Below are 24998 nucleotides of genomic sequence, written 5' to 3'. Positions count from 1 at the left end.
TTTCTTGAGAAAATACTTGAAACACAGAGACATTCATTTTCTTGGTCTACTGAAATGAATGTGCTATAGCAAGATCAATTACATAATTCTTTTATATTAAAAATATGTTATGACAAAAATAAACTCTCATGAGCTTAAGAAAACTCAAATAGTAGTTCCCTAATATCCTTATAAGCAAATCTCTAATAATAGGGCACATTTGGAAGGATTATTAGAAAATTTCATAAAAGCAAATTGTTTGTGCTATTTCACAAAGAAAAACCAAATAAAATAAAATATTTTAGTTTTTCTGAACCATGGCATAGAGGGATGTGGTTTATTGCCTATGAAGTTTCTATGCAGGTGACTGGAAAAATTTTTCATGTCTAACTATTCCAACTCACAATCTACCTAAACAGGCTATGGAAATAAGAGCAAACTTTGCAAAGGCCATCACATTTCATCACTCACTGGTACAACCAAATGCTTTCTAACTGGGAACAATCTTAACAGTATCAGTATACTTGGATTTAAAAAATAATGCAAAGAATTATTGCCCATGGTGTGGAAACAGTCTTGTTAATATTAACCTTTTTTTTTTTTTTTTTGCACTAGCCACATTAATGATAACCACTTCTACATGTGGCTGACTACCAAGTCAACAAGTCCAAAACATCATAGGTTCAGAACCCTTGAACAAAGCAAACAAATGAGCGAAAACAAAACGTACTATAAAGGCTTGCTGGTAAGAGGTATACCAGTGTTATACGTGATTGAAAACTTTGCTGTGTGTTCTGTATGGATACGACATATTGTGAGATATCAGATAGGAGCCACAGAGAGAGAAAGCAGTTGTGAAAATATAACTTGAAAATATGGTGAAGCAGGTATTTTCTGTTTGTTTGTTCTTACTTTTAAATTCTAACAGGAGGAAATTAATTTTCAGACCTTTGAATACTGATGCACACAACAAACACTTCTTCTACCTCTTCATGATACATTAATTTGTCTGGCTGCCTGAAAAAATACAGGCAGTTAGTGATTTAAATAAATGGACCCCTGCGTATATTTAAATGACTAGATACACTGAGACCTTTTTTTCTTTTTAGAATTTCTCAGAAGATGCTTGCTGTCAAAATGGTTTTTGACAAAAATTATATCTCCCGTAGTCTGAACGTATAACTAACTCTTTTAAAAACAGCAGCAAGTTCTTAATTTCCAGTAAAACATCCACAGCTCTTTCTGGAAACTGGAAAGAGTGGAAATAGCTGCAGACCTACTTTGGTCAAATACTTTTTTTTTATAGAAATATATATATATATATATATATATATATTTTAATAGAACCAAGTGATATAAAGTGACATACCAAGGAAGAATGTATTTACAAACAATAAAAATAAGCTGCTGTGTAAATAATATGCATGAAAATGATTATGATGCCTTTGAAGACATTCTATAAGAGGTAGGTGACGAGGGAGAGACTGCTCTGCCATCTTCGAATGTCCCCTGATTCTACATTCATCCGTGTTTCTGCAATCTCCTCGGCCCAGGGGATGTTCAAGAACTCGCAAGTGTTTCCACGTTCCAAGGTCACCACTGTCCCACGAAGCAGTGCACACCTTCATTTTGGTCGCTGAGGGCAGATTCTGCCCATAATTGGACTCGTTGACAATGACACCGCAGGGTGCGACTTTCTGCGCTTTAGGTGGACCCTGTGTTCGCCACGCCAGCATCCACGAGCCATCCTTTCAGTCGTCCCGGCAGACGGTCGTAACCACAGGGCTAACACTTCTTCAGCAAACACTGCTTAAAGGCGGAAGGCCTCTGCGAGAGGAGACATCCCTTCGCCAGCTTCCGATTCCCGTCCTGGCACTGCACTGTCCTGGTGTGCCAGCCCGTGTCACAGGTTCGTGAACAGGCAAGCCAGGGGCCTGTCACCCACTGCAGCTGCAGGGTGGGCGAGCCCACTTTATTGCTGCCCTGGCTGGTGACAGAGTTTGCTTTTGGAGCGGACTTCTTGGGAACGAAGAAGCTGTAGCGGACATCAAGGGCTTTTGTGGGGTCTGTGGCAAGAATCTGCACAATGAGAATTTCCTTGGTGGCCGAGTAGCCCATCCCGTGTAAGAAGTCGTCCCTATGGCTCCAACCGCTGTAGTTCATAACGGTCCCGTTGATGTCGATGATGGTTTCCGAAGTGGAGATCATGTACTTGCCGTTGATCAGGTACTCACCGTTTTTCTTCTTCAGGGCTAAGTAGGCAGTGAATCTGGTCTGGTCTTTAGCCTTGAACTGGCGGACTTTTATGTGAGTCGCCCCTTCGGGGATCCTCACGACATCAGTGTAACCCTTACTGGAAGCAGGGATTTCGGGCACGGGAGAGAGAAGGAAAGGGGCCGGGACGGGGGGAAGGGGGGGGGAGGGAAGGGGAGAGGAGGGGGAGGCGGGGGGGGGGGAGGGAAGGGGAGAGGAGGGGGAGGCGGGGGGGGGGGGTGTGGGGAGGGGGGAGGAAGGAAAAAAAAATAAGTAACAGACTTAACAAATAGATGCACAAACAGAATTTCTCTAAAAGTGTGGAAGACCCGGGTTTCATCCCTGGGTGGGTATCGAAGGGAATGGAGAGAAGGGAATGGATACACACTCCAATATTCTTGCCTGGAGAATTCCATGGACAGAGGAGCCTGGTGGGTTACAGTCCATGGTGTGACAAAGAGTCAGACACTAACTGAATGATTAACACTTGCACATCACCTTATCTTAGTGCAGTTTTAGTGTATTAAAATTTAAAATTTTCAATTTATTAAAGCTTAAAATTGGTTTCAAACGTTGGTTTTCTTGTAACAAGATAAAATTATAGTTAGACTATTATATGGTATACATTTCTTTAAACAACAGGATTTTTTTTAATTTTTAAAATTTTCTCATTGTTTTTGGCCACACCATGAGTCATGAGGGATTGTAGTTCCCTGATCAGGGATTGAACCTATGCCCCCTGCAGTGACAGCGCAGTCTTAACCACTAAACCAGGAAGGGATGTCCTGTATACATTTTTATTATGATGTTCGAAATTTACAAAGCTATTCTATGTTCTTTTTGGCACAAAATGGGATACAGGTAAACAGAAACCAACAAAAATCTACCCTCAATTAATCTCACAGAAATCTTTCAATTAACATTCCTCAAGCTTGTATACACATTAAGATCGCAGGGGGATCTTTGAAAAAGTTCAAAGCCTGCAAATATGAATCCAGGGCAGTTAAATCCTCATCTTTGGGTCAGAAGGAGCAGTACTTTTGGAGTTTCCCCCACTGTTCTAATGTGCATTCTAGTTGAGAAACCATGGGCTTAATTATTTGTTAGACCAGAGGCAGCATAGAGGCTCTGATTCTGTTTCTACCTAACACTCTGGATTTGCTGGGGCAGGACAGAAAATAAAACATAAAATTCTGTAACTGAGTAACCACAGCTTACTGGTATCAAAAGGGGGGAAAGAAAGAAACATTAATGCCTTAGCAAATTTCCCAGAATTACTAGGGTTTGCAAAACTTTATGGTGGACTGACTGAAGCTTTTATGATGAGCAATAAATGAGATAGATTTCTAACGATCCATCTTCTGCTCAGGAAAGTGGGCAAAGGTATAAGTATCTCTGATACCCATAAGTTTGCAGAAAAGGCTAGGATGAAAGTTAGCTGAGCACCAAGGCATTACACCAGTGCAGGGGAGGCATCTTTTGCCAAAATCTTTGTCTCTCTAAGTAATTATACTAGTGTCTCCATATGTTTTAGGTTCCTAGCTATTTAAATATAAACAAATACTTTGCGTGTGCAGTTTGACTAATGTGTATGAAATTTACTTATTTACTTTCAAATTCTTACTCAAGTTTAGAGGATATGGGGCAACTGATCCATATATGGAAAATGCAAGTGTGTTTCCCACTCAAGCATTTCCTCTGGGTTGGAGAGAAGGCTTAGTCCCAGGGAAGGCCCCTTTGTACTGGGCATCTGATCTATAGTGATGGCCAGGCAGGTGGCAGAACTTCTTACTGTCTTGAAGAGAGGAGATGCAATGCTGATGATATGGCTTACCTATTCAATTTGGTTTATTAACTTTATTTACGTAGTACATTTTGGATTAGATTCTGTTACAGGATCTTTTTTTTTTAAGTGTCTAATAGTAAGAGATGAGATGTTTCTACAATGGCTTTAAACAAAGCCAGGAGAAAAATATTCCATCTTACCTAAAAAGCCTTGATGAGGGTGAAAGAGGAGAGTGAAAAAGCTGGCTTAAAACTCAACATTAAAAAAATGAAGATCATGGCATCTGGTCTCATAATTTCATGGAAAATAGAAGGGGAAAAAGTGGAAGCAGTGACAGAATTTATTTGGGGGGGCACCAAAATCACTGTCGACAGTGACTGCAGCCATGAAATTAAAAGATGTTTGCTCCTTGGAAGAAAAGCTATGACAAACCTAGACAGTATATTAAAAAGCAGAGACATCACTTTGCCGACAAAGGTCCATCTAGTCAAAGCTATGGTTTTTCCAGTAGTCATGTATGGATGTGAGAGTTGGACCATAAAGAAGGCTGAGCGCCAAAGAACTGATGCTTTCAAACTGCAGTGCTGAAGAAGACTCTTGAGTCCCTTGGACTGAAAGCAGATCTAACCAGTCAATCTGAAAGGAAATCAATCCTTAATGTTCATTGGAAGGACAAATGGTGAAGCTGAAGCTCCAATACATTGGCCGCCTGATGAGAAGAGCTGACTCATTGGAAAACACTCTGATGCTGAGAAAGACTGAAGGCAAAAGGAGAAGGGGGCGGCAGAGGATGAGATGGTTAGAATCACCAACTCAGTGGGCATGAATCTGAGCAAACTCCGGGAGATAACGAAGGAAAGGGGAGCCTGGTGTGCTACAGTCCATGGGGTCGCAAACAGTTGGACATGACTTAGTGACGGAACAACAACAACAACAAAATCATACATTACCATGTGTAAAATAGCTAGTCAACGGGAATTTGCTGTATGACTCAGGGAACTCCAACTGGGGCTCTGTAACAACCTAGACGGGTGGGATGGTGAGGGAGGTTCAAGAGGGAGGGGACATATGTCTACTCATGGCTGATTCATGTTGATATTTGGCAGAAACCAACATAATACTATAAAGCAAGTACCTTCAATTAAAAACAAATAAATTTTAAAAAAGGGAAAGCAGAAAAATTCAATGTGTAAATGAATTACACTGCTAAATCTAAACAAAACTCAAATACATGTTTGGAAAAAAAAAAAAGCCTATCATCGGGGAAGATGTATTAAAGTAATTTGCCCAAGTTCTCTAGAGTTAACCAGTGGCAGTGCTAGGACATTGGACTCCCAATTTCTGTGCCTTTCACCACGTCTCTGTGCATGGAACCCTTAGCTCAATCAGCTGAACTTACTAACAGTTAAATGAAAATATGTTCTGGTGATGTTCAGAGTTTAAGTGATACCAAACAGAGTGTCAAGAAAGTAAAGAATGTCAGTTGAGAGAAACAGACAGCACAGACTTTTTTTTGAATCCTTGTTCTTGGAGTCTGACTCATACTCATGAGAATCACTGGGAACTCAGCCTCGTGCAGATCTCCAGACTGAGTAGCTCAAGGCACTGGGCAGTATGAAGATTCGTGTGCTGATTTCTTGATGCTTCAGTAAAATAGGATTTCCTCTTATTCCTTATTTGTTTTCCTTCACCCTGATTGGTGTCATTTAAACTCTGGGCATGAACCAGTTTCCTTGGTCACCATGACTGAATGCAGCTGTTTTCATGTAAGTATGAAGTATGAAGTATGGATGGCAGGGCAAGAAATCTTCTTTCTTCTTTATACAAATATCCCCTCTTTTTTGGATTTCCCTCCTATTTAGGACATGGGAACAACCTAAATGTCCAGAGGAATGAATCAAGAAGATGTGGTAGCTATATATAAAGGAATATTACTCAGCCATATAAAGGGACAAAACTGTGCCCTCTGCAGAGACGTGGATGGACCTAGTGAGTCTATACAGAATGGAGTGAGAAAGAGAAAAACAAATATTATATTAACGCATATATGTGGAATCTAGAAAAATGGTACAGATGAACCTATCTGCAAAGGGAATCTTCTTGTGTCCAGGGCTTTCTCCATAGTACTAGGAAGAGCACCTGCCATGAAGGAATACACGCATTCTTACATACTACACATGCTGTCATGGAAGTGACATTCTAGCAGGAGCAGGGGAGTTAGATCCCCAAACACAATTATGTGACTATATCTGTTGATAAGAGCTGTGGAGAAGAGAGGAGAGTAAGAAGACAGTGGAACAAGGAGGAAGGGGGAGAGACTCTCCAATTCATTTAAGGAAGTCACTGCCTGGGGGTGATGGGGGTTACATTTAGCAGACATTTAAAGGAATTCTAGAGGAAGCATTGGTTATATTGTCAAAAACTGTTCCAGGCAGAGGAAATAGTGCCCATGCTCCTGCCTGCCTTGTTTGAAGAGCGTTGGGAAGTTGGAAAGTCCAGGATGTCAGAGCAGAACAAGAGAAGAGGCCAGGGAAGAAGACACTCAGAGCAGGGCAAGGACCAAAGCTTTTGGCATCACCCAGGTTACAAAACAGCCTTGTACACTGACTCTAAGTGAGCTGGCAGCCACTGAAGAGTTGAGCCCAGGAAGGCCACCATCTGACGCAGGTAAGAAGAGACCATGAAGACCCATGGGCTGAGAAGCCACCCTTGGGAAGACTGCGGGATTGATACAGCCCAAGAGGATGACCACTGGATGGTGGTGCTTGTCCTCCTGGTGGTGAGGGGCAACCAACCAGATTCTGGGACACACCTTGGAAGTAGGACTAAGCAGATTTGCAGATGAATGGATGTGCAGTGTGACAGAACATCAGGTGTGAAAGACGGCTCAAAGTTTTAGACCTAGGCAGTTAGAAGGACTGAATTGCCCTTTAGAGACATGAAGAAAATTGAGAGGAGTGAATTAAAATTAGGATCATGTTCCTGAAGATTTTTGAACTTAGTGAAATATTTTAATATGCATAATCTCATTTGATCCTCACAGAAACATTTATTTGCAAGATAATTACTATTATTTCCATTCTCCAATTAAAATAAATAAATTTATATTAAAAAATAAAAAAATAAAACCATTCTACTTTCAAGGCTGTTAATAGGAAAGAAGGTGAGTGATTCCTCGAGACCATGTGGCTAGGGAATTACTAAGTCAGAGCTGGATTGCAAATATTCCAGCTCCAAGATCAGTGTTCCTTTTTATCAGTCAACTATGTCAAGATAATTTATTCAGGATACTCAAACAGATCATTTGCATCACATATTCTAATCTTGGTCAAATCAGTTTGCAAGGATTTATGGTGCCTCCTGCTTGTTGCTATCATGAATACCTTCGTCTTTTCGTGTGACAGCAAATACGTACTTATTTGCTGTAAACACATAAAAAACCTAAAAGCTAAATATAGCTTAGGCTTGCACAGAGTTGGACACGACTGAAGCGACTTAGCAGCAGCAGCAGCATTATAAGAGTCTTATAAGTTGATGTAGGAAGAATACATAGCATATAGTACATAAGCTATTAAAAAAATAATTTTATTTCTCTGTTGGTTCTGAATTTTTTCCCTTCCTTCTTTTTTTTCTCTCTCTCTTTCTCTCTCTTTCCTTTTTTTTTTTTTTTTTTTTTTTAACAAATAGCCTGTGCATCCTATTTTTATGATCTAAACTATAGCCTCTACTTTGGCATTCCTCAGTCATGTAAAACTGTGTAAATCTTAAACTTTAGAGTCCCAAATCCATCATCTATAAAGCAAACATTAGATTGGATCTTTTCTAAGGTGCCTGCACCTTTGAAATATACTGAAATGCAGAATATAATTGGACTTGCAGGCTTTCTGACCCAGATGGTCCAACACCATTAGATGAATAATTATAATATCACTAGCAAACAAGATTAGGAATGAATATTTTAATACAGAATAAATTCCCAAGCCATACATTTTTTTATCATCTCAAGGATTACTTTTAGTTTTTTTCCATTACCATGGCATGCAATTTGTTTTAAGAAATGCTTCTTGTTGACTTGGCTTGTATATTCCTCTCCAGTTACAGACAGCACAGCCCATACATCAAGAATGCAGATGTACCTGATCAATGTATGTGTGTGAGTGTGTGTGCACACTCAGTCATGTCTGATTCTTTGTGACTTCATGGATTGTAGCTTACCATGGAACGGTAATCCTACTCTGTCCATGGAACTTTTCGGGCAAGAATATTGGAGTGTGTTGCCATTTCCTGCTCCAGGGGATCTTTCTGACCCGGGGATCAAACCCGTGTCTCTGGCATCTCCTGCATTGGCAGGCGGATTCTTTACCACTGTGGCAGCTGGGAAGCCCCATCTGACCAATACCACATAGCGTAAGGATAGTCTTGGTGAAGAGGAAAAACAATTCTGCATTCCTGCAGACTCTTTAGCTGACTCAGTCATCCTAGCTGAGAGTATAATATTTCATGCCAGAAACTGGTTACTTTCTAAACTTACATTTTTTAAAGCAAGAGTGTAATCAAGGACCATGAGAGGGAGCAGGAAACATATTATGCTTCATAGAGTAGATAGAAACCAGGGCAGTGCACTCAAAAACAGGCTTGCCCTCTACCCCACTGCAGATCACTTACATTTTGGTTTGAGAAATGTTTTCTCAAGAAAAATACAGGCCAAAGAGAATTTATTTGTTTTTTTAAAAAAAGTAGTTAAGATGGAAACCAGTCATCTCTTCCTAAATTGTGTTTCAGGAATAACAGATCTGCAAGGTACGGCTCAAGTGGAATGTCACAGATTTTTTCACACTCTACAAAACCTGGAGCCACGGCCATTGTGATTCCATCTGCTTTGAGAGGTGCCACAAGTTTCCAGTCGGGATCCGTTTCACGTCCTTGCCTTCCCTTCTCATATTCATAAAGCATTAATAAGGGGAGGCTGGCCAAACCTCCTCTGAGACGGGCCTGGGACCTGGGACGCTTTGCTGCAGCGCTGCAATGCTTGCACCCGGACATACCTCTCCTCCAGCAACAAAACTCACAGAAACTGTATGGGGTTAAAAATTAACTGCATGTGTGACTGACTGTGTGTAGCTGGGGCAAATTCTGGGCCCCCAAAATACGAAGAGATCAAAAAACCCAACTGCCACTTTTGAAGAGCATGGAGCAAAAAGCAGGGTACTGTGCCCGCCTCCCTTCACTCGACACCACCAGAAAGTGAAAGCGTTAGTTGCTCAGTGGCGTCCAACTCTCTGCAACTCTATGGACTATAGCCCACCAGCCTCCTCTGTCCATGGAATTCTCCAGGCAAGAACACTGGAGTGGGTAACCATTCCCTCTTCTCCAGGGCATCTTCCCGACCCAGGGATAGAACCTGTGGTCTCCCGAATTGCAAGCAGATTCTTTACCCTCTGAGTCATACCACCAGAAGGGTGGGCAAAATACCTAGGTCCCCCTTTCTACCCTCATCCGGTATAAAGAATGAGCTCTCCCTCCTCAGGGGAGCGAGCAAGCAAGGGAACATGTTGCTTGTTGTTTTGCTTCCCCTTGTATGGGCCCCAGTAAAGCTTTTCCTGAATTTCTTGTATGCCCTGTAGTCAATTTCTGTTGCTTGGAGGAGGCCAAGAACCCTGGTGGGTAACATGCCCACAGATAGCTTAGGATGTAATGAGTCCTCCTTTATCAATTTTGTAAGAGTCTAAAGTCATGTGATGCGAAGAATTGACTCATTTGAAAAGATCCTGATGCTGGGAAAGATCGAAGGCAGGAGGAGAAGGGGCCGACAGAGGGTGAGATGGTTGGATGGCATCACCGACTCAATGGACATGAGTTTGAGTAAACTCTGGGAGTTGGTGATGGACAGGGAGGCCTGGTGTGTTGCAGTCCATGGGGTTGCAAAGAGTCAGACACAATAGAGTGACTGAGCTGAAAGTCTTGTTCAGGTCAGTTAAGGGTGATTCTCTCACATTACCTTTTTTTATTGAAGGTTCCAACCACCTTTGTGCAACTGGAGTTGTCTCCTCCACAGACGCCACACTTGTCATACTGCAGCTTCGAGCCAATGATGCCATCACAGCCTGTCCGCACACACTTCCCCCGGACACACACGGAATTGCTGTAGGGCCTGCATTCTGTTCCATCGGTCACCTGAATAAGAGAAACACCTTAGCGGTGGGAAATACTGGCTCTGCATACGTGATTTCTTTGATAAAATCAAGTTTTAATTTGGGACTTTTAAGTTTGATTGGAATAGATTTTATATCAGAAACTAAACACCCAAAAAAAGAAAAATAAACAACGCCCCCCCTCCCTGCCCCACCCCCCACAAAAAAGCCATAGTTTCCAGGAGTGTTGAGTAGAAAATCTTTGCCGTATTGGTAGGAAGAACAACTGGGATAAATCAGGGCTATGCCCTTTCTTTCTTCTTTCTCTCTAGAGCTTAATCTGAATGTGTTAGGAGACCCAAGGTTCTCATCTCCATTTCTGGGTCTGCGATAAGTCCCCATGGTATAGTCTTGTCTTTCTATTGATAGAATATTTCACCCAGTATGTGGGACTGTTTCACCCAGTATGTGTCACTTGTGTGGAGAGAGGGACAGCAGGATTTGGGAAGGCTCAAGAATGTGGGCATCCTTTTTGGTTGCATACTTGTTATTACTGTCATAAAACTGAAAATCTACGCTGGACACGCACAGCCTTGTCATGTTGGAAAGCCTTCCCTATTGTGTGAAATGGTGAGATGCTGAAATAGAGATGTGAGCACGTATGCTCAGTTGCTTCAGTCGTGTCCAGCTCTTTGCAAACCCATGGTCCGTGGCCCAGCAGGCTCCTCTGTCCATGGGACGGTCCTGGCAAGAATACTGGAGTGGGTTGCCATGCCCTCCTCTGGGGATTGAACCCACTCAGCGTTCACCACTGAGCCACCAGGGAAGCCCCAAACAGAGACAAATTTGTGTAAAAAAAATGAGTCTGGGGAAGTCTGAGAAAAGTGCTTACTGGAAGAGACTGCATATTTTTGAAAAAAAGAATTAGCATATATTGAAAAAGGTAGTTATAAAATAGTATATATATATGATCTCTTAGTGGTTTGTGCATGTAAGTAATACACATAGTTATACAAATAAATGTACATATTTTGTATTTGTGTATAAACAAAACTCTTGTCATATATGTCTGTGAGTATATGAATATGTGGATGTGTGTTAATTGGGGTGGGATATTCCTCAACAGGTTAACAACTCTCTGGATGATTATATTTCCAGATGATGGTTTTTGCTTTTATTTTTTATATAATAAAGAAAATGTATTATTTTGCAATAAAAGATGAAATGTTTTAAAATGTACATAACTGGGACATTAACTTATTTTTCAATAATATGTCATAAATATCTGAAGATCTGTTACAGAGATGGTTTTAAATATCACATCTACTTACAAATTGGATAAACAGTATCTTAAGCCACTGCATAATGTTGATTGTGAGAACTGAAACTTCAGTAATTTAGAAAATGCTCTTCTTTGGAAAATAAAGGATAATTTCACATGCATAAATTATGATGCGTATATCTAGAGGGACATGGATTCATATTAAAAGTGCAGGACATTTTAAAGTCTCGGGCAGGGATAATGATGTTGACATCCTGCTTCATGAATCACCAATGGAATTCTTCAATAAAACATAGAAAAATAGAAAACTTTCTTGATTTATAGTCCCCTTTACAAATATAATTTGTGCTAAAAATATGGAAAAAGTATTCTTTTGAGAAGCAGTCATTCCATCTAGTAGGGAATACAAACTTTAAGTATCCTTTATATTTATCTTTGCTTCCCAGGTGGCTCAGTGGTAGAGAATCTGCCTGCCAGTGTAGGAGATGCAAGTTTGAACCCTTGGTAGGGAAGATCCTCTGGAGAAGGACATGGCAACACACTCTAGTATTCTTGGGAATCCCATGGACAGAGGAGCCTGATGGGCTACAGTCCATGGGGTTGCAAAGAGTCAGACACGACAAATTATAAATGTACCTAAGGAATACTATTTTGAAGTTAAGGTCACAACTCATCTTCTTGACAGAGTTACACTTTTTCAAAAAATAGCTTTTAAAACATTTACTTGTTCTGTTTACAAAACCCTTTTGATTCATTGTAGCAAGTTTGAAAACACAGAAATTACAGAGGTGAAAATAAAACCTTCCAAAATCTAGCCACCCCTCAAATAATGACTGTTTACATTTGGTATGTGCAGCCTCCATTCTACCAAATAATTTCCGCCAAGGGCACCCACTGTTTCTGGACAGTCTGTGAGCAGTTACCTTTGGAGAAAACACCACGTAGTAGCCAGTGCCCTTAGCTCTGCAGGTCAGTTTGCACACGTCTCCAGGCAAGACACCGGCATATTTGGGAACCCATTCCACAAATGTTTTGACTCCTTTTGCATCAGACTGATATCCATTTTTGGCCTCACACTGCTCATGACGAAAAGATTTACCTAAAAATAAAAAAAAAGCACATTATTACTCTGTTCTGAAACTCAGATACGTTCTTATTCATGTAAATACTCTCAAGGAGAAGATGCTAAATCTTTTTTTCTACAGTCTCTTGACACACCAGTGTTGAAGGATTTTTATCCACAAGCAATTATTTTTTCCTACTCCTAGAATACTCAACTGTTTATGATAATAATTTAAAAACCACTCATGTATTTGTACCTGATTTGCACACTCGTGGAAAGTGTGGAAGAAGATTAACAGAATATTTCTTCAGCCTCTCCTGTTGACGACTGCTAGAATAAAATCGTTGTTGTCTAGTTGCTAAGTCCTGCCTGGCTCTTTTGCAACCCCATGAACTGTAGCCCACCAGGCTCCTCTGTCCAGAGGATTTCCCAGGCAAGAATACTGGAGCCATTCCCTTCTCCAGGATCTTTCTGACCCAGGAATTGAACCCATGTCTCCTGGATAGGCAGGCAGACTCTTTACCACTGAGCCACCAAAGAAGCCCCAGAATACAAACTACACTTGACATATGGTCGTTGCTGACACTTGGGAGCAGCGTACCGTTAGCTGGGCAGGGCGTGACACTGCACGAGCGGTAGATAGCCCTCTTCCCTGTGCAGTAGCGGCCGTTGTTCCTGGGCGCCGGGTTATTGCAGTGGCGGTAGGCAAACTGCACTCCGCCCCCACAAGAGCGAGAACACTGGCCCCAGGACCCCCAGGACCCCCAGTTGCCATGGCTTGATGTCTAAAATAGAAAACAGGAGATATTTTACTTAGAAGGGTGGACAATTTTCAAAATGTACATTTAGAAATCACTTGTATGAAATGAGTCAGTGGAAATGTCATCGCAGGTAAAACATGATCATCTCTGAGCTTAACATGGTCATAGATGTTGAACACTCTGAAGTTGCAACGTGATTCCAATTCTAAACAATCCACCTTTTCTGCCCCCTGCCCCCCAGCACTAGAGGATCTGAATGGGTGTGCGCTTGGTCACTCATTCTTGTTCAACTCTTTGTGACCCCATGGACTGTAGCCCACCACAGGCTCCTCTCTCCATGGGATTATTCAGGCAAGAATACTGGGGTGGGTTGCCATTTCCTCCTCCAGGGCATCTTCCTGACTCAGGGATCAAACCTGTGTCTTCTGCATCTCCTGCACTGGTAGGGGCATTCTTTACCACTGAGCCACCTGAGAAGCCCAGAGGGTTTGAGTACTTCACCTGAAGTACTGAGCATGCTGCAAGGACCTTCTGTGTATTTCTGTCAGTCACCACCGAATCATGGTTCACTTTGTGTCCACTCTGACTTTGCATCTTTAAAGAACTGTGTGATGCTAAAGAAGCTGCATGATCCCAGGTTGACTACTCTTCCATCGTTTCTCCCTCTTGAGCGCTCAAGTTCTGCAGTCCCTTTGCAGACATCACACAGCCCATCTGTCACATGTAAACGTATCTGACCCGAGCTTGGCTTCATAACACCCAGTAGAAAGGAAACAGGACAGATACTAACAGCACCCAATCACAGGGACCAACACCACAGGGAATGAAGAGCCCTGTTATGACATCCCAGGTTGATTCCTCTGGAAACACTGCAGCAGGAAGCCGAGACGCCAGAAGGAAAATATTAGTAACTCTTTTGTCAGGGACATTCTTGAAGAACCTCCTCTGGTTGCATGGTTCATGGTGTCTATGTCAGGGTATCTGAGACTGGTAGCTTGGGTGGTAAGTCTTGAAAGGAATAAGCAATGAGCACATGGCAAAGGTCTTCCAGGGACTCTGAAAATGTTGCAAGTGCTGCTGCTGCTGCTAAGTCGCTTCAGTCGTGTCTGACTCTGTGAGACCCCATAGACAGCAGCCCACTAGGCTCCTCTGTCCCTGGGATTCTCCAGGCAAGAATGCTGGAGTGGGTTGCCATTTCCTTCTCCAATGCGTGAAAGTGAAAAGTGAAAGTAAAGTCGCTCAGTCGTGCCCGACTCTTAGCGACCCCATGGACTGCAGCCTACCAGGCTCCTCTGTCCCTGGGATTCTTCAGGCAAGAGTACTGGAGTGGGCTGCCATTGCCTTCTCTGGTTGCAGGTGAGAAGGAACCAGTGCTTTGCTTGACAATGAAGGTGGTGGGAGCTGACCTGAAGCTGGACTGGGTGTACAGAGAGGGAGGTCTGGTGCCTTCCTGCAGCAGGTGTGGCTACTTTAGTTCCTGACGTTAGATGACTTGCCATTGCCTCAGATGGTTAAAGAATCCGTCTGCAAGGTGGGAGGCCCAGGTTTGATCCCTGGGTTGGGAAGATCGCCTGAGGAACAAAATGGCAACCCACTCCAGTGGGTTGCCTGGAGAATCCCACGGACAGAGGAGCTTAGCGGGTTGTAGTCCATGGGTTTGCAGAGTCGGACAGGACTGAGTGACTAAGCATGCAGCAGGCACACCATGAGGGGGAACAGGACCGTTTTGGAGCTGACCAAGTATGCCTGAGGATCATCTGTCAGCTCTCCTGTGAGTCCCTTCCTGAATTTAAACAAATGTATTCCAATAACTTGAAGAGCAGTTTGAAAGCAAACTCCCAAGTGGTGACTCAGGGGCCCTACTTGTGGTCGCAATGAGACAGAATCTGGGCTCTCTACTTATTTATTACTGGGTATAACCCGAGACTGGCATTTTCTCCAGTAATTGACAGCTGAGGATGATTCCTGCAGGTAAAAGAGGAAGTGGTAAATAGATCCCTCAAGGAAAAATATTTTAACTAGGAAACAGAGCCTTCTGGGGACAGTCCCCTCCACATGTCACAGGAATGTACTTCAGCCCTTGAGGCTCCGGGGCTTGCGTGACAAGAAAAGCACTTACCGAGTAATATTTTTTCTTGGTTTTGTCCACACACTTGCCCTGCAGGCAGATCCTCCCTTTCCCACATGGCGTTCCTTCCACGGCCGGCAGCTTCTTGGTCAGACACACCATTTGGCCCTGACGCACCACGGCACACCAGAGGCGGGCACACACGTCCATGCCAGGACACACCGAGTACTCTGGTCCGAAGGTCAGGTTGCACTGCTGGCTGGCATCGTAGGTCTGGCCCGGGAGCTCCTCAGGCCCCGGAATCTGTTTGCGTGGTAGGTCCAGCAAACAGTTACCTACAAGAACAACCAAGATTGGCCACTGTTCTGCATTTCTGTTTCCAACTTTGAAAATGATGGATCTAAAGAAGCAAGACTCCGGTTGGTGTGGAGACACATTGCATCCACAGATCCCCGGCGAGGGGACTCTCTGGACGAGGCTGAGCACCTCCATGAACTCGCCAACACCCACCAGGATTTCTGATGGATGATGTGCCCTGGGGTATCCATAATGATGGTATCATAATGATGGCAGTGAATTTTATTTGATTAAATGAAATTTTGCAATAATTAGTTGTGAAAATAACCATCGTGCTAAGGGACTAAAAGAAACTGGGATGGACCTAGCAGAAATAAGAAAGTGGGTATAATAACAATGTGTGTGCTGTGTGCTAAGTCACTTCAATCATGTCTCACTCTTTGCGACCCCATGGACTGTAGCCCGCCAGGCTCCTCTGTCCATGGGATTCTCCAGGCAAGAATACAGGAGTGGGTTGCCATGCCCTCCTCCAGGGGAGCTTCCCGACCCAGAGATCCAGCCGTGTCTCTTCTGTCTCCTGCACTGGCAGGTGGGTTCTTTACCACTAGTGCCACCTAGGTGTTACAACAGCAAAAACAACAATAACAATAAAGCTATGTTCACAACTTTGAGAAACAGAGTTTGTCCTTGCGCCCTTTCTATGCCTCTTTGTCCACTACCAACCCCAGTTCTTATCTCTTTTTCTTGCACTCATCCCCCATCCATGTTACCTTTCCATTAATTCCATAAATAAAGAACACTGGTCATTGCTGCACTCAGTAAGCATCTGCTTAGCATGTATTGTGTTCTACCAAACATACCAGATATTTGGAAATACAGAAAAATGACCCAGATCCACCCCTCAAGGGCTCCTGATAAACTGAAGGAAGCAAAGTAAGTCAAGTCTTTCTCTTAGACTGAAAGAATTTTAATGAGGAGCTTTCAGGCACCACGCATTGGAGCAGTGGGAAAAGAAAGGAAAATATCTCTGATAACTTGGGACTGAGCCCATTTTGTCACTCTTCACCTCCTTTTCTCCCCTTTGTGTTGGTTGTTGAGTGCAGTTGGTATTTGTTGGGTCTTTGGAGTACACAGTGATGGGGGGATCAGACAGGGAGTGGGGACTCAGTAGAAGCTGACACATAGACTGTGCAAACTCAGAAGCTAAAATACACCTTGCCTTCCCCAGAAAGCTTCCTTAAGAAATTCCTTCTGAGTGAGTTAACTCCGTTAATTTCCTCAGTTTGTATAGGAGCTTACATATTGTCTATCAGTTTCAGTATTTTTCTATTTACTTGATTTTAGGATTTACACACTGACTGCTACTGAACAAACTTGCAACAAATTGCAACGAATGAACTTCTTGGCCAACACAACAGAATCTGCTATGTAGAATTCTCCTAAAGATTGAATAAACTGATACATTTAAAGAACTGAAAACAGTGTTGTGCTAAGTCAGTTCAGTCGTGTCCAACTCTTTGTGACCCCATGGACTGCAGCTTACCAGACTCCTCCATCCATGGGTTTTTCCAGGCAAGAGTACTGGAGTGGGGTGCCATGGCCTTCTCTGACACACTGATTATTTACACACTAAAAATGATGAATATTTGTTATACACTGACACTCTTTTTGGATTTCCCTGGTGGTGCAAAAGGTTAAAGAATTCACCTGCAATGCAGGAGACCCAGGTTTGGTCCCTGGGTTGGGAAGATCCCCTGCAGATGGGAATGGCAACCCACTCTAGTATTCTTGCCTGTACAATTCCATGGACAGAGGAGCCTGGTGGGCTACAGTCCACAGGGTCACAAAGAGTCAGACAGGAATGAAGTGACTTAGCTGGACATTCTTTTCAGTTGTTTAAATGTATCAGTTTATTCAATGTTTAGGAGAATTCTACATAGCAGATTCTTTTGTGTTGGCCAAGAAGTTCATTCTTTTTTTTCCATAGATGTTATGGAAAAACTGAAACAGAATTTTTGGTCAACTCAAGTATTATTTTCTTTATTTTGCAGATAAGGAAACCGAGGAACTTGAAGACCTAAGGATCAGTTACCTAAGATTTCATAGCTATTAAGGCTTTGTGCTCAGACCCTGCTCTTCTCACCATATACAAACCTGACTCTGCTTACCATGTGGACAGGCTGCTTATTTTATTGCTAAAGGGCAGACATGTGTACGAATCCTTTAAACAGTAACACCAGGCCTAATGGTAGAAACACCCGGTCTAAAGTCTAATTCTGGCAAAACACTAAATGGCTGAGTGTTCTTGGCCAAATTAGTTCACCATCCCTAATTTATTTTCAAGATCTATGAAATGTTGATTTTCTCACTGTGACACTGGAGGGGCAAAATTAGCTCACAGAGCTATTAAGCGGTGATCAGAAAAACATAAAACAATCATACTGGTACTATGCCCAACATATTTAACATTTCAGATTTATTTCGAGTTATTCTTTTTATCCAACAAAAGAAACCATGTTTAAATCCTATTTTCCACTGAGAAATGGAATATTCAGCACATTTTAAGTACACTACAAATGTTTTTACAACTACGCTCAAGTTTCTTCAAAGCGAATACCTTGAAATTTGTCAATCTGTGATGGAGGCATTATATGAAAATGAATAAAGAGCAAAGTTCCTATTTAACTTCTAAGCCAGAACTTTTGAAGAGGTAAAGCTTTTTAAGGCAGGCCAGAAAAAGCATTAAAACCTCCTATCCAGCCAAATAGAACTTTGGGAGGAAAACATCAAGTTAAAAGAAAAACATCAACAGCAAGTCAATAGAAGGAATGATAGTAAAACCTCACTAAGCTTTGTTTAGAAGATAAAGTGAGATGAGGCCCTTTGGACTCGAGGAAAAGCATTATCTTCCTTGCTACATAAAAAAGAGCCTTGTGTAAAGCAGAGAATGCTTAGTGGATTGATGATGGTAGAAGACCGTCAACAGATTTCTGAGGCATCAAGAATGCTTTCCAGATCTTCAAAAGTACTGTTTGACGAATCTTTTTTTTCACTGAAAATCACAGACTGTAACACTGGGTAACAAAATATCAGCTGGTAAGTGTTTAACATGCGTGGGTACCTGTGGCATGGGTCGACAGTGCTTTTCCCCAAGTCAAAACAACGCATCACCTCCCCAGGGATACATCACTGACACCCTTTCAACCTCCCTGGCAGATGACTCGTGAAAAGAAATGGACAAGGCAATTGGAAATTGACTTACAACAAAGGAGGCTTGAAGATGTGGTACGTCTTTGTTTAAGCTCATGTATGCCTCCTGCTCAGCCGTGTCTGACTGCTTGCCACCCTTTGAACTGTAGCTGGCCAGGCTCCTCTGTCTGCGGGAGTTTTCAGGCAAGAATACTGGAGTGGGTTGCCAATTCCTTCTCCAGGAGAATCTTGCTGACCCAGGGATCGAACCTGTGTCTCCTGTGTCTCCCGCATGGCAGGTGGATTCTTTACCCACTGAGCCATAACATATTTGCTTGACTATTAAAAAAAAAAACAAACATACTTAGCTCTGTGGTTTTCCCTTAGAGGTCATTTGGAGATGAGCTGTTCTTGCTTAAAAAAAAAGCTTTATTCAGATATGCCTTTTACTTAAGACTTTAATGTTCTCAGCATCAGGATTTGTTGCTGCATTAGCTTCTGATAACACTGAAATCTACAGCCGATCGATTTCATCTATATGTTGACATGTCGTTTGGCGGTAAAATAGGTATAGACAGCACTACCAAATGGCAGACTGGTGCCAGGGAAGAAGAATAAAAAAATCAAAATACAGTTTGATTCTGAAGCTCATGATATGAAATATTTAAGATCTGAGTAACAGTGGATTGGATATACATCTTTCATCTAAAAAAAATGTGTACAATTTGAGGAGGGGTTAGCAAGGAAATTGACCAGTCTTTAATACCGTTTATATTGACCTCTAAAAGTGTTCAGTCTATTGCTGACTTTTCTTAATCTCTATTACTTTTATTCTCAACCAAATCTTTAAGTATTTTAAGATTTATCTTAGCCTGAAATCCTATCTGGACTTCGCTGCCAACATTTTGTCTATTTTGCTCCATAAAATTGCAAAGTTCTTTTTCCCTTTTCTTTCCCCATCTCTTTTTCTTCCTTCTTTCCTTTTGTCTTAACATTCTGTGTAAAGCCAATGAAAATGTGTGCATATTGCAAATTTGTTTTCACTATCCATGTTAAATTAAATGCTTTAAGTAAGGTGAAAAGTTTAAAAAATAAGACTTAGTGATTTGCAATGAACAAATAAAGGGAATAATGTGGTCATATCCCATGGCCATAAAGTACACTTTTGGGTGATGGAAGGTATGCCAGGTCTCCAGGAAATAGAGCAGAAAAATCTTTCTTTTTAATATCTGACTGGTGTCACTATCTTTCATATTAATGATTAATGAAAATTATCAGATGAAGGTTGGTTGTTCTTTTTCTCCCCACCCTCCCCCATTTCTAGCACTGTAGTTATTTCTGTCTTCTCTTCCTTTTCAATACACACAATGAAATTAAGAATTGACCCAAACAGAGAATTCCCTGGTGGCCAAGTGGTTAGGATTTCATGCTTCCACTGGCAGGGGCCTGGATTGGAGCCCTGGTCAGTGAACCAAGATCCTGCAAACCAAGTAGAGCACGCACACACACACACACACACACACACACACACACACACACACACACTGGCCCAAATATTCTTGGCCTAGGAGAAATAAATTAATATTCTTAATGAAACATTCAAAGAACCCTCATAACACTCATTTCTTTATCATCATTTCCCTGGTCTTGCAAATCTTCTTCGAAGTCTTTATTTGAATGTCTAACATTAAAAGAGACACTGATGCATCATGGGTTCAGTGATGAATAAACTAACTTGTTGCTTGTTGTTTAGTCCCTAAGTTGTTTCTGACCCTTTTGTGACCCTGTGAACTGTAGCCTGCCAGGCTCCTTTGTCTATAGGATTTCCCAGGCAAGAGTATTGGAGTGGGTTGCCATTTCCTTCTCCAGGGAATCTTCCTGACCCAGGGATCAAACCTACATCTCTTGCATTGGCAGGAGGATTCTTTACCACTGAGTCAGTGACTCAGTAGTCAGTTGCTCAGCCTATAGCCCTCTAGGCTCCTCTGTCCATGGGATTCTCCAGGCAAGAATACTGGAGTGGATTGTCATTCCCTTCTCTAGCAGACCTTCCCGACCCAGGGATCAAACCCAGGTCTCCTGCATTGCAGGCAGATTCTTTACCATTTAAGCTAAAGGGAAATCACTAGGGAAGCCCTTAAACTAACTTGGGCAATGACAAAGGCACAGTCATTACTGTGCCAGAGTAATTCAAAGTGATTCATGAGATCTGTTTGTGAAACTGAGAAGCATTAGCACACTGTTTAGCAGATGTTAGGCCAGGGAAATTTCGATTAAAAATTCTCTGTATTTGAGGATGAAGATTAGCTTTATAAACAGGTCACTGTGGACTTAAAATTCATGTCTTACTTGCAGACTCTGTTAAAGAACATATTTACTTTGAAAAATCAAGAGGCTACCCTAGTGGGCTTTGAATTTCATATGACCTTAAAAACCAAATGTTAAGATCATATTACGACCTCTACTGTCTATACTTACAAAGGGTTAAGAGAATGGCTTTTTAATACCACTTTTTCTCCAAAGTTGTGTGTTCAGTAAGAGGCTGCGAATTAGTTCTTTAAATATGAATTTTTCAGAGATGTCTATAGCTTTTCCTTAGCAGCCTGTGTCTTGGGTGTGCTTGAGTTGTATCTGCTTTGGCAGTGGCCCTTTCTCATCACCTGGCACTGGGGACTCAGTGATCCAGAGGACACGGCTATTATTTTTGGCTTCAAGATTATTAAGCATTTGAGAAAGGAAATTTAATAACTTGCTTTTGCTAAGCAATTTCTCTGCCAGTGCTTACCTTTATTTTTGAGGATCATACTCCTAAGCCAATTTGCCTAGAGCTAGGCTGTATAAACACTGCAGAAAGTTACAAGTATCTTGGCCAGGCTGGGGTTGTGGGTCCCCCATAAGACATGACTTCTTCCTTTCTGAATCAGAAATTTGCAGGCCCAGTTATTTTAGAGTGTGCAAACTGAATTGTCAGTCATAACCTAATTGCTGTGCATTTCTTGTTGGAACTACATCAGAAAGCACTCAATATTAATAAATTTAAATTTGGCAGTGGTAGAGTGCTACACATGTCTAGCTACTTATGGCTACTAATTTTAAAAACAAATGATACAAATTAAGTTGTACCCTACGAACTCATTTCTCCAGCATTGCTGGAGGTGGGAAGGAGACAGGTAAGCAATTCTATAAATGGATTTTCTAGGTACTCTGCATGTGTGTGTGCTAAGTCGCTTAGTTGTGTTTGACTCTTTGTGACCCCATGGACTGTAGCCCACAAGGCTCCTCTGTCCATAGGATTCTCGAGGCAAGAATACTGGAGCGGGTTGCCATTTCCTCCTCCAGGGGATCTTCCCAACCCAGGAATCGAACCCGGGTCTCCTGCATTTCAGGCAGATTCTTTACCGACTGAGCTATGAGGGAAGCCCTAAATTGTTAGTGGCCTAGAAAATCAGAACAGAAAAACAGAAACATTTCATTCCTACTGCATGTGAACGAATGGGCTCTGCATGCAAATAGTAGATGGAAAAGGAAGGTTTGATGATATGGTTTCATGACATCAGCTTAGTCTTCTAACAAAGATGTGTGTTTGTTTGCTTTTGTTTGTCTTTCCACTGCCTTAGGCTTTGACAGTCCCCTTGATTCTCTCCTAAGCTCTGAAGTTGAAATGTCAGAACGGCCACCATCTCAAAATCCCGCTGACTAATTCCTGTCACCACACTCTCAGTTGAACTGACCGAAGTCAGTTTTTGGTTGCACCCTAAAAGTTATTAAGGTATTTAAAGTGACGCTTAAATGACAGTGCTACATAGAGTATTGTAGCTTCGATTCTGTATCTGTTTTTCAATGAATGCTTCCCTGGTGGCTCAGCGGTAAAGAATCCGCATTTGACACAGGAGACTTGGGTTTGACCCCTGGATCGGGAAGATCCCCTGGAGAAGGGAATTGCTATCCATTTCAGTATTGTTGCTGGGATAATCCCATGGACAGAGGAACCTGGTGGGCTACAGTCCATGGGGTTGCAAAGAGTCAGACATGACTGAGCATGCATAGGTTAGGTTTGAAATGAATATAATTGATCTTGTCACTGTGTCACAGCTACAGTGTCTTTCTTAGACCCTCATCATAAAATCAGTTTTCTTTTGGTGGGCAGAGCGGGGTTGAAGTGTTAGCTAAAACACAAAACTGCTTACTCAACATTCAAAGGTGAAAGAGTCTAGGTTTTGATGAAACGAATGAATGAATGACTATATTATGAGAATTTCCTGTCCAACAAATATTGGTAATGAAATTTATTTATTTACTTAACATATAGATGGGAAAGTTAGATAAGATTTTCTCAGTGCAAATGAATGAGATCTAATTCTAGTAAAAGTACGGTTTGGTGGTTATCTACCAGGATATCCTTTGGAGCAGATGCAGAAAGATGTATAAAATTTGTTGTAAAAATTTTAAAAATCTGAGTGTAGACTCTTTTAAATACAGAAATGAGATTTAGAAGGTGAAAACAATACTGGAAGCATCTTTACTGCATGGAAAGTAAAATCATGAATTCCACAAACATGAAATAAATGAATCATTCCAGAAATATGGCAATAAGGAACAAGATTTTGCACAGCATTGTAATTAGCTGACCTAATACTTATACAGGAAAAAAAAAAAGTTGGTCCCATTTTAGCCATAAGTATTTGCTGCCTTAGCAACTAAATCTGTTCATTTAGTGATTCAAAGTTTAGCTCAACCTTTTGGAATGTGTAATGTGGGATTCTAAAATAAAATTTTAATGTTATTCCATATTCACAAAAGCTGAAAAAAAAACCAGTAAAAGTAACAATAAGAGTAGAAACTAAGATTCCACCTAAGAAGAAATGTTGTTAGATATGGACTTGATCAATGTAGGTAGGCAGATAATTAGGTAAGCATTCATCTCAGGACTCTCTGCTTTTACTCAGCATTTTAAACTGAGCTAACTAAATTACCACTTTATTATTAGTCTAGGATAAACCTAACACATCGATTCTTGAAATTGTTTCTAAATCTTTGAGATATTAGGCCATCTTTTCAACTAACAAAGAACATTTATTTTGTGTTAAGAGAAATTTTAAAGCAAGCTGGGTAGGTACTGTTTTCAGGAACAGGAAATTTAAATAGTCACAAGGAGCTAAAGCATTATCAATTCACTATTAACATAGCAAAAATGAGTTTGTGAACATTTTGGCGACAACAAAAGGCTATATAGTAGAATTTCCTTTTGTCTGAAAAGAACTGAATTTACTAATTGTCTTGTAATTATGTAGCCAAAGCTCAAGATGGCAAACTCACTAAGAAATTACAAAAATATCAAGCTATAATTGCTGTGGAACTAGGGGGAAACAGTTACCCCAGATTCTCTTTATCCAGCTTTGAACCATATCCTGAGATAAATTTGTGAACAATTATCATGATCAAGAACTTCTAAAAAAAAAAAAAAAAAAAGAACTTCTGTCCCACTTACTTCAACCATCAGTTTTAGAAAGAAAAAGGAATGGGAATGTGTCCATTCAGGTGGCACAGAGGGTAAAGAATCTGCCTGCAACTCAGGAGATGCAGGAGAGGTGGGTTCAGTCCCTGGGTTGTGAAGATCCCCTGGAGAAGGAAATAGCAACCTACTCCAATATTCTTGCCTGGAGAACCCCATGGACAGAGAAGCCTGGTGGGTTACAGTCCAAAGGGTCGCAAAAATGTCCATAGTGTCAAAGAGTAGGAACGGACTGAAGTGACTGAGCACGCACACATGTAATATAAGAAACTTGAACTCTGTGGTCTCTGAAAATCTCTTCCAAATTTATCTCATCTATTCGCCTGTTTCCAGTATTTTAAGGTAACAGGGATGCTAGGAAATTAGCAATAGCTTGTTTCAAAGATTACTTCAGGGCCAGAATTTATTACTTCTAAAAACTGTGACTTCCTTGGTATTTTGATAGAATTTACAGCACTAATCCTAGATTTAATAGACCTTAATAAAGTATGCTGTGCTCTTGAACTCCATTTAGAGGATAAAGCCAAAGATTTTCTTTTGAAGTTCTTAAACTGTTTTCTCACAGTTCAGATTGATTTTCTATTTCTGTTTCTGAAGCTTTTACTCCACTTTCAGGAAAACGGGCTGCCAGGGTGAAGCCAAGTCTTGTAGTGAATGTAGACCTATAGAGCTTCCTT

The 24998-nt window shown here is 41.5% G+C and overlaps 1 protein-coding gene across 1 annotated transcript in view; it reads right to left on the bottom strand.

The window, feature by feature from the left end:
- Positions 1–1474: 1474 nt before the first annotated feature.
- Positions 1475–24998, bottom strand: part of ADAMTS5 (ADAM metallopeptidase with thrombospondin type 1 motif 5) — a 49958-nt gene continuing 26434 nt past the window's right edge. The window contains exons 4-8 of the mRNA XM_052642599.1: positions 15375–15658; positions 13096–13279; positions 12355–12530; positions 10017–10192; positions 1475–2332 (exon numbers count right to left, since the gene is read on the bottom strand). Of these exons, the coding sequence (XP_052498559.1) occupies positions 1765–2332; positions 10017–10192; positions 12355–12530; positions 13096–13279; positions 15375–15658 (1388 nt within the window). The 3' untranslated portion in view covers positions 1475–1764. The remainder of the gene's footprint in view (positions 2333–10016; positions 10193–12354; positions 12531–13095; positions 13280–15374; positions 15659–24998) is intronic.

The sequence above is a fragment of the Budorcas taxicolor genome, chromosome 1 (assembly GCF_023091745.1).
Source record: "Budorcas taxicolor isolate Tak-1 chromosome 1, Takin1.1, whole genome shotgun sequence".
NCBI classification, from domain to species: domain Eukaryota; kingdom Metazoa; phylum Chordata; class Mammalia; order Artiodactyla; family Bovidae; genus Budorcas; species Budorcas taxicolor.
The sequence above is the reverse complement of the archived record's forward strand: the minus strand, read 5'-3'. Positions and strand labels throughout refer to the sequence as shown.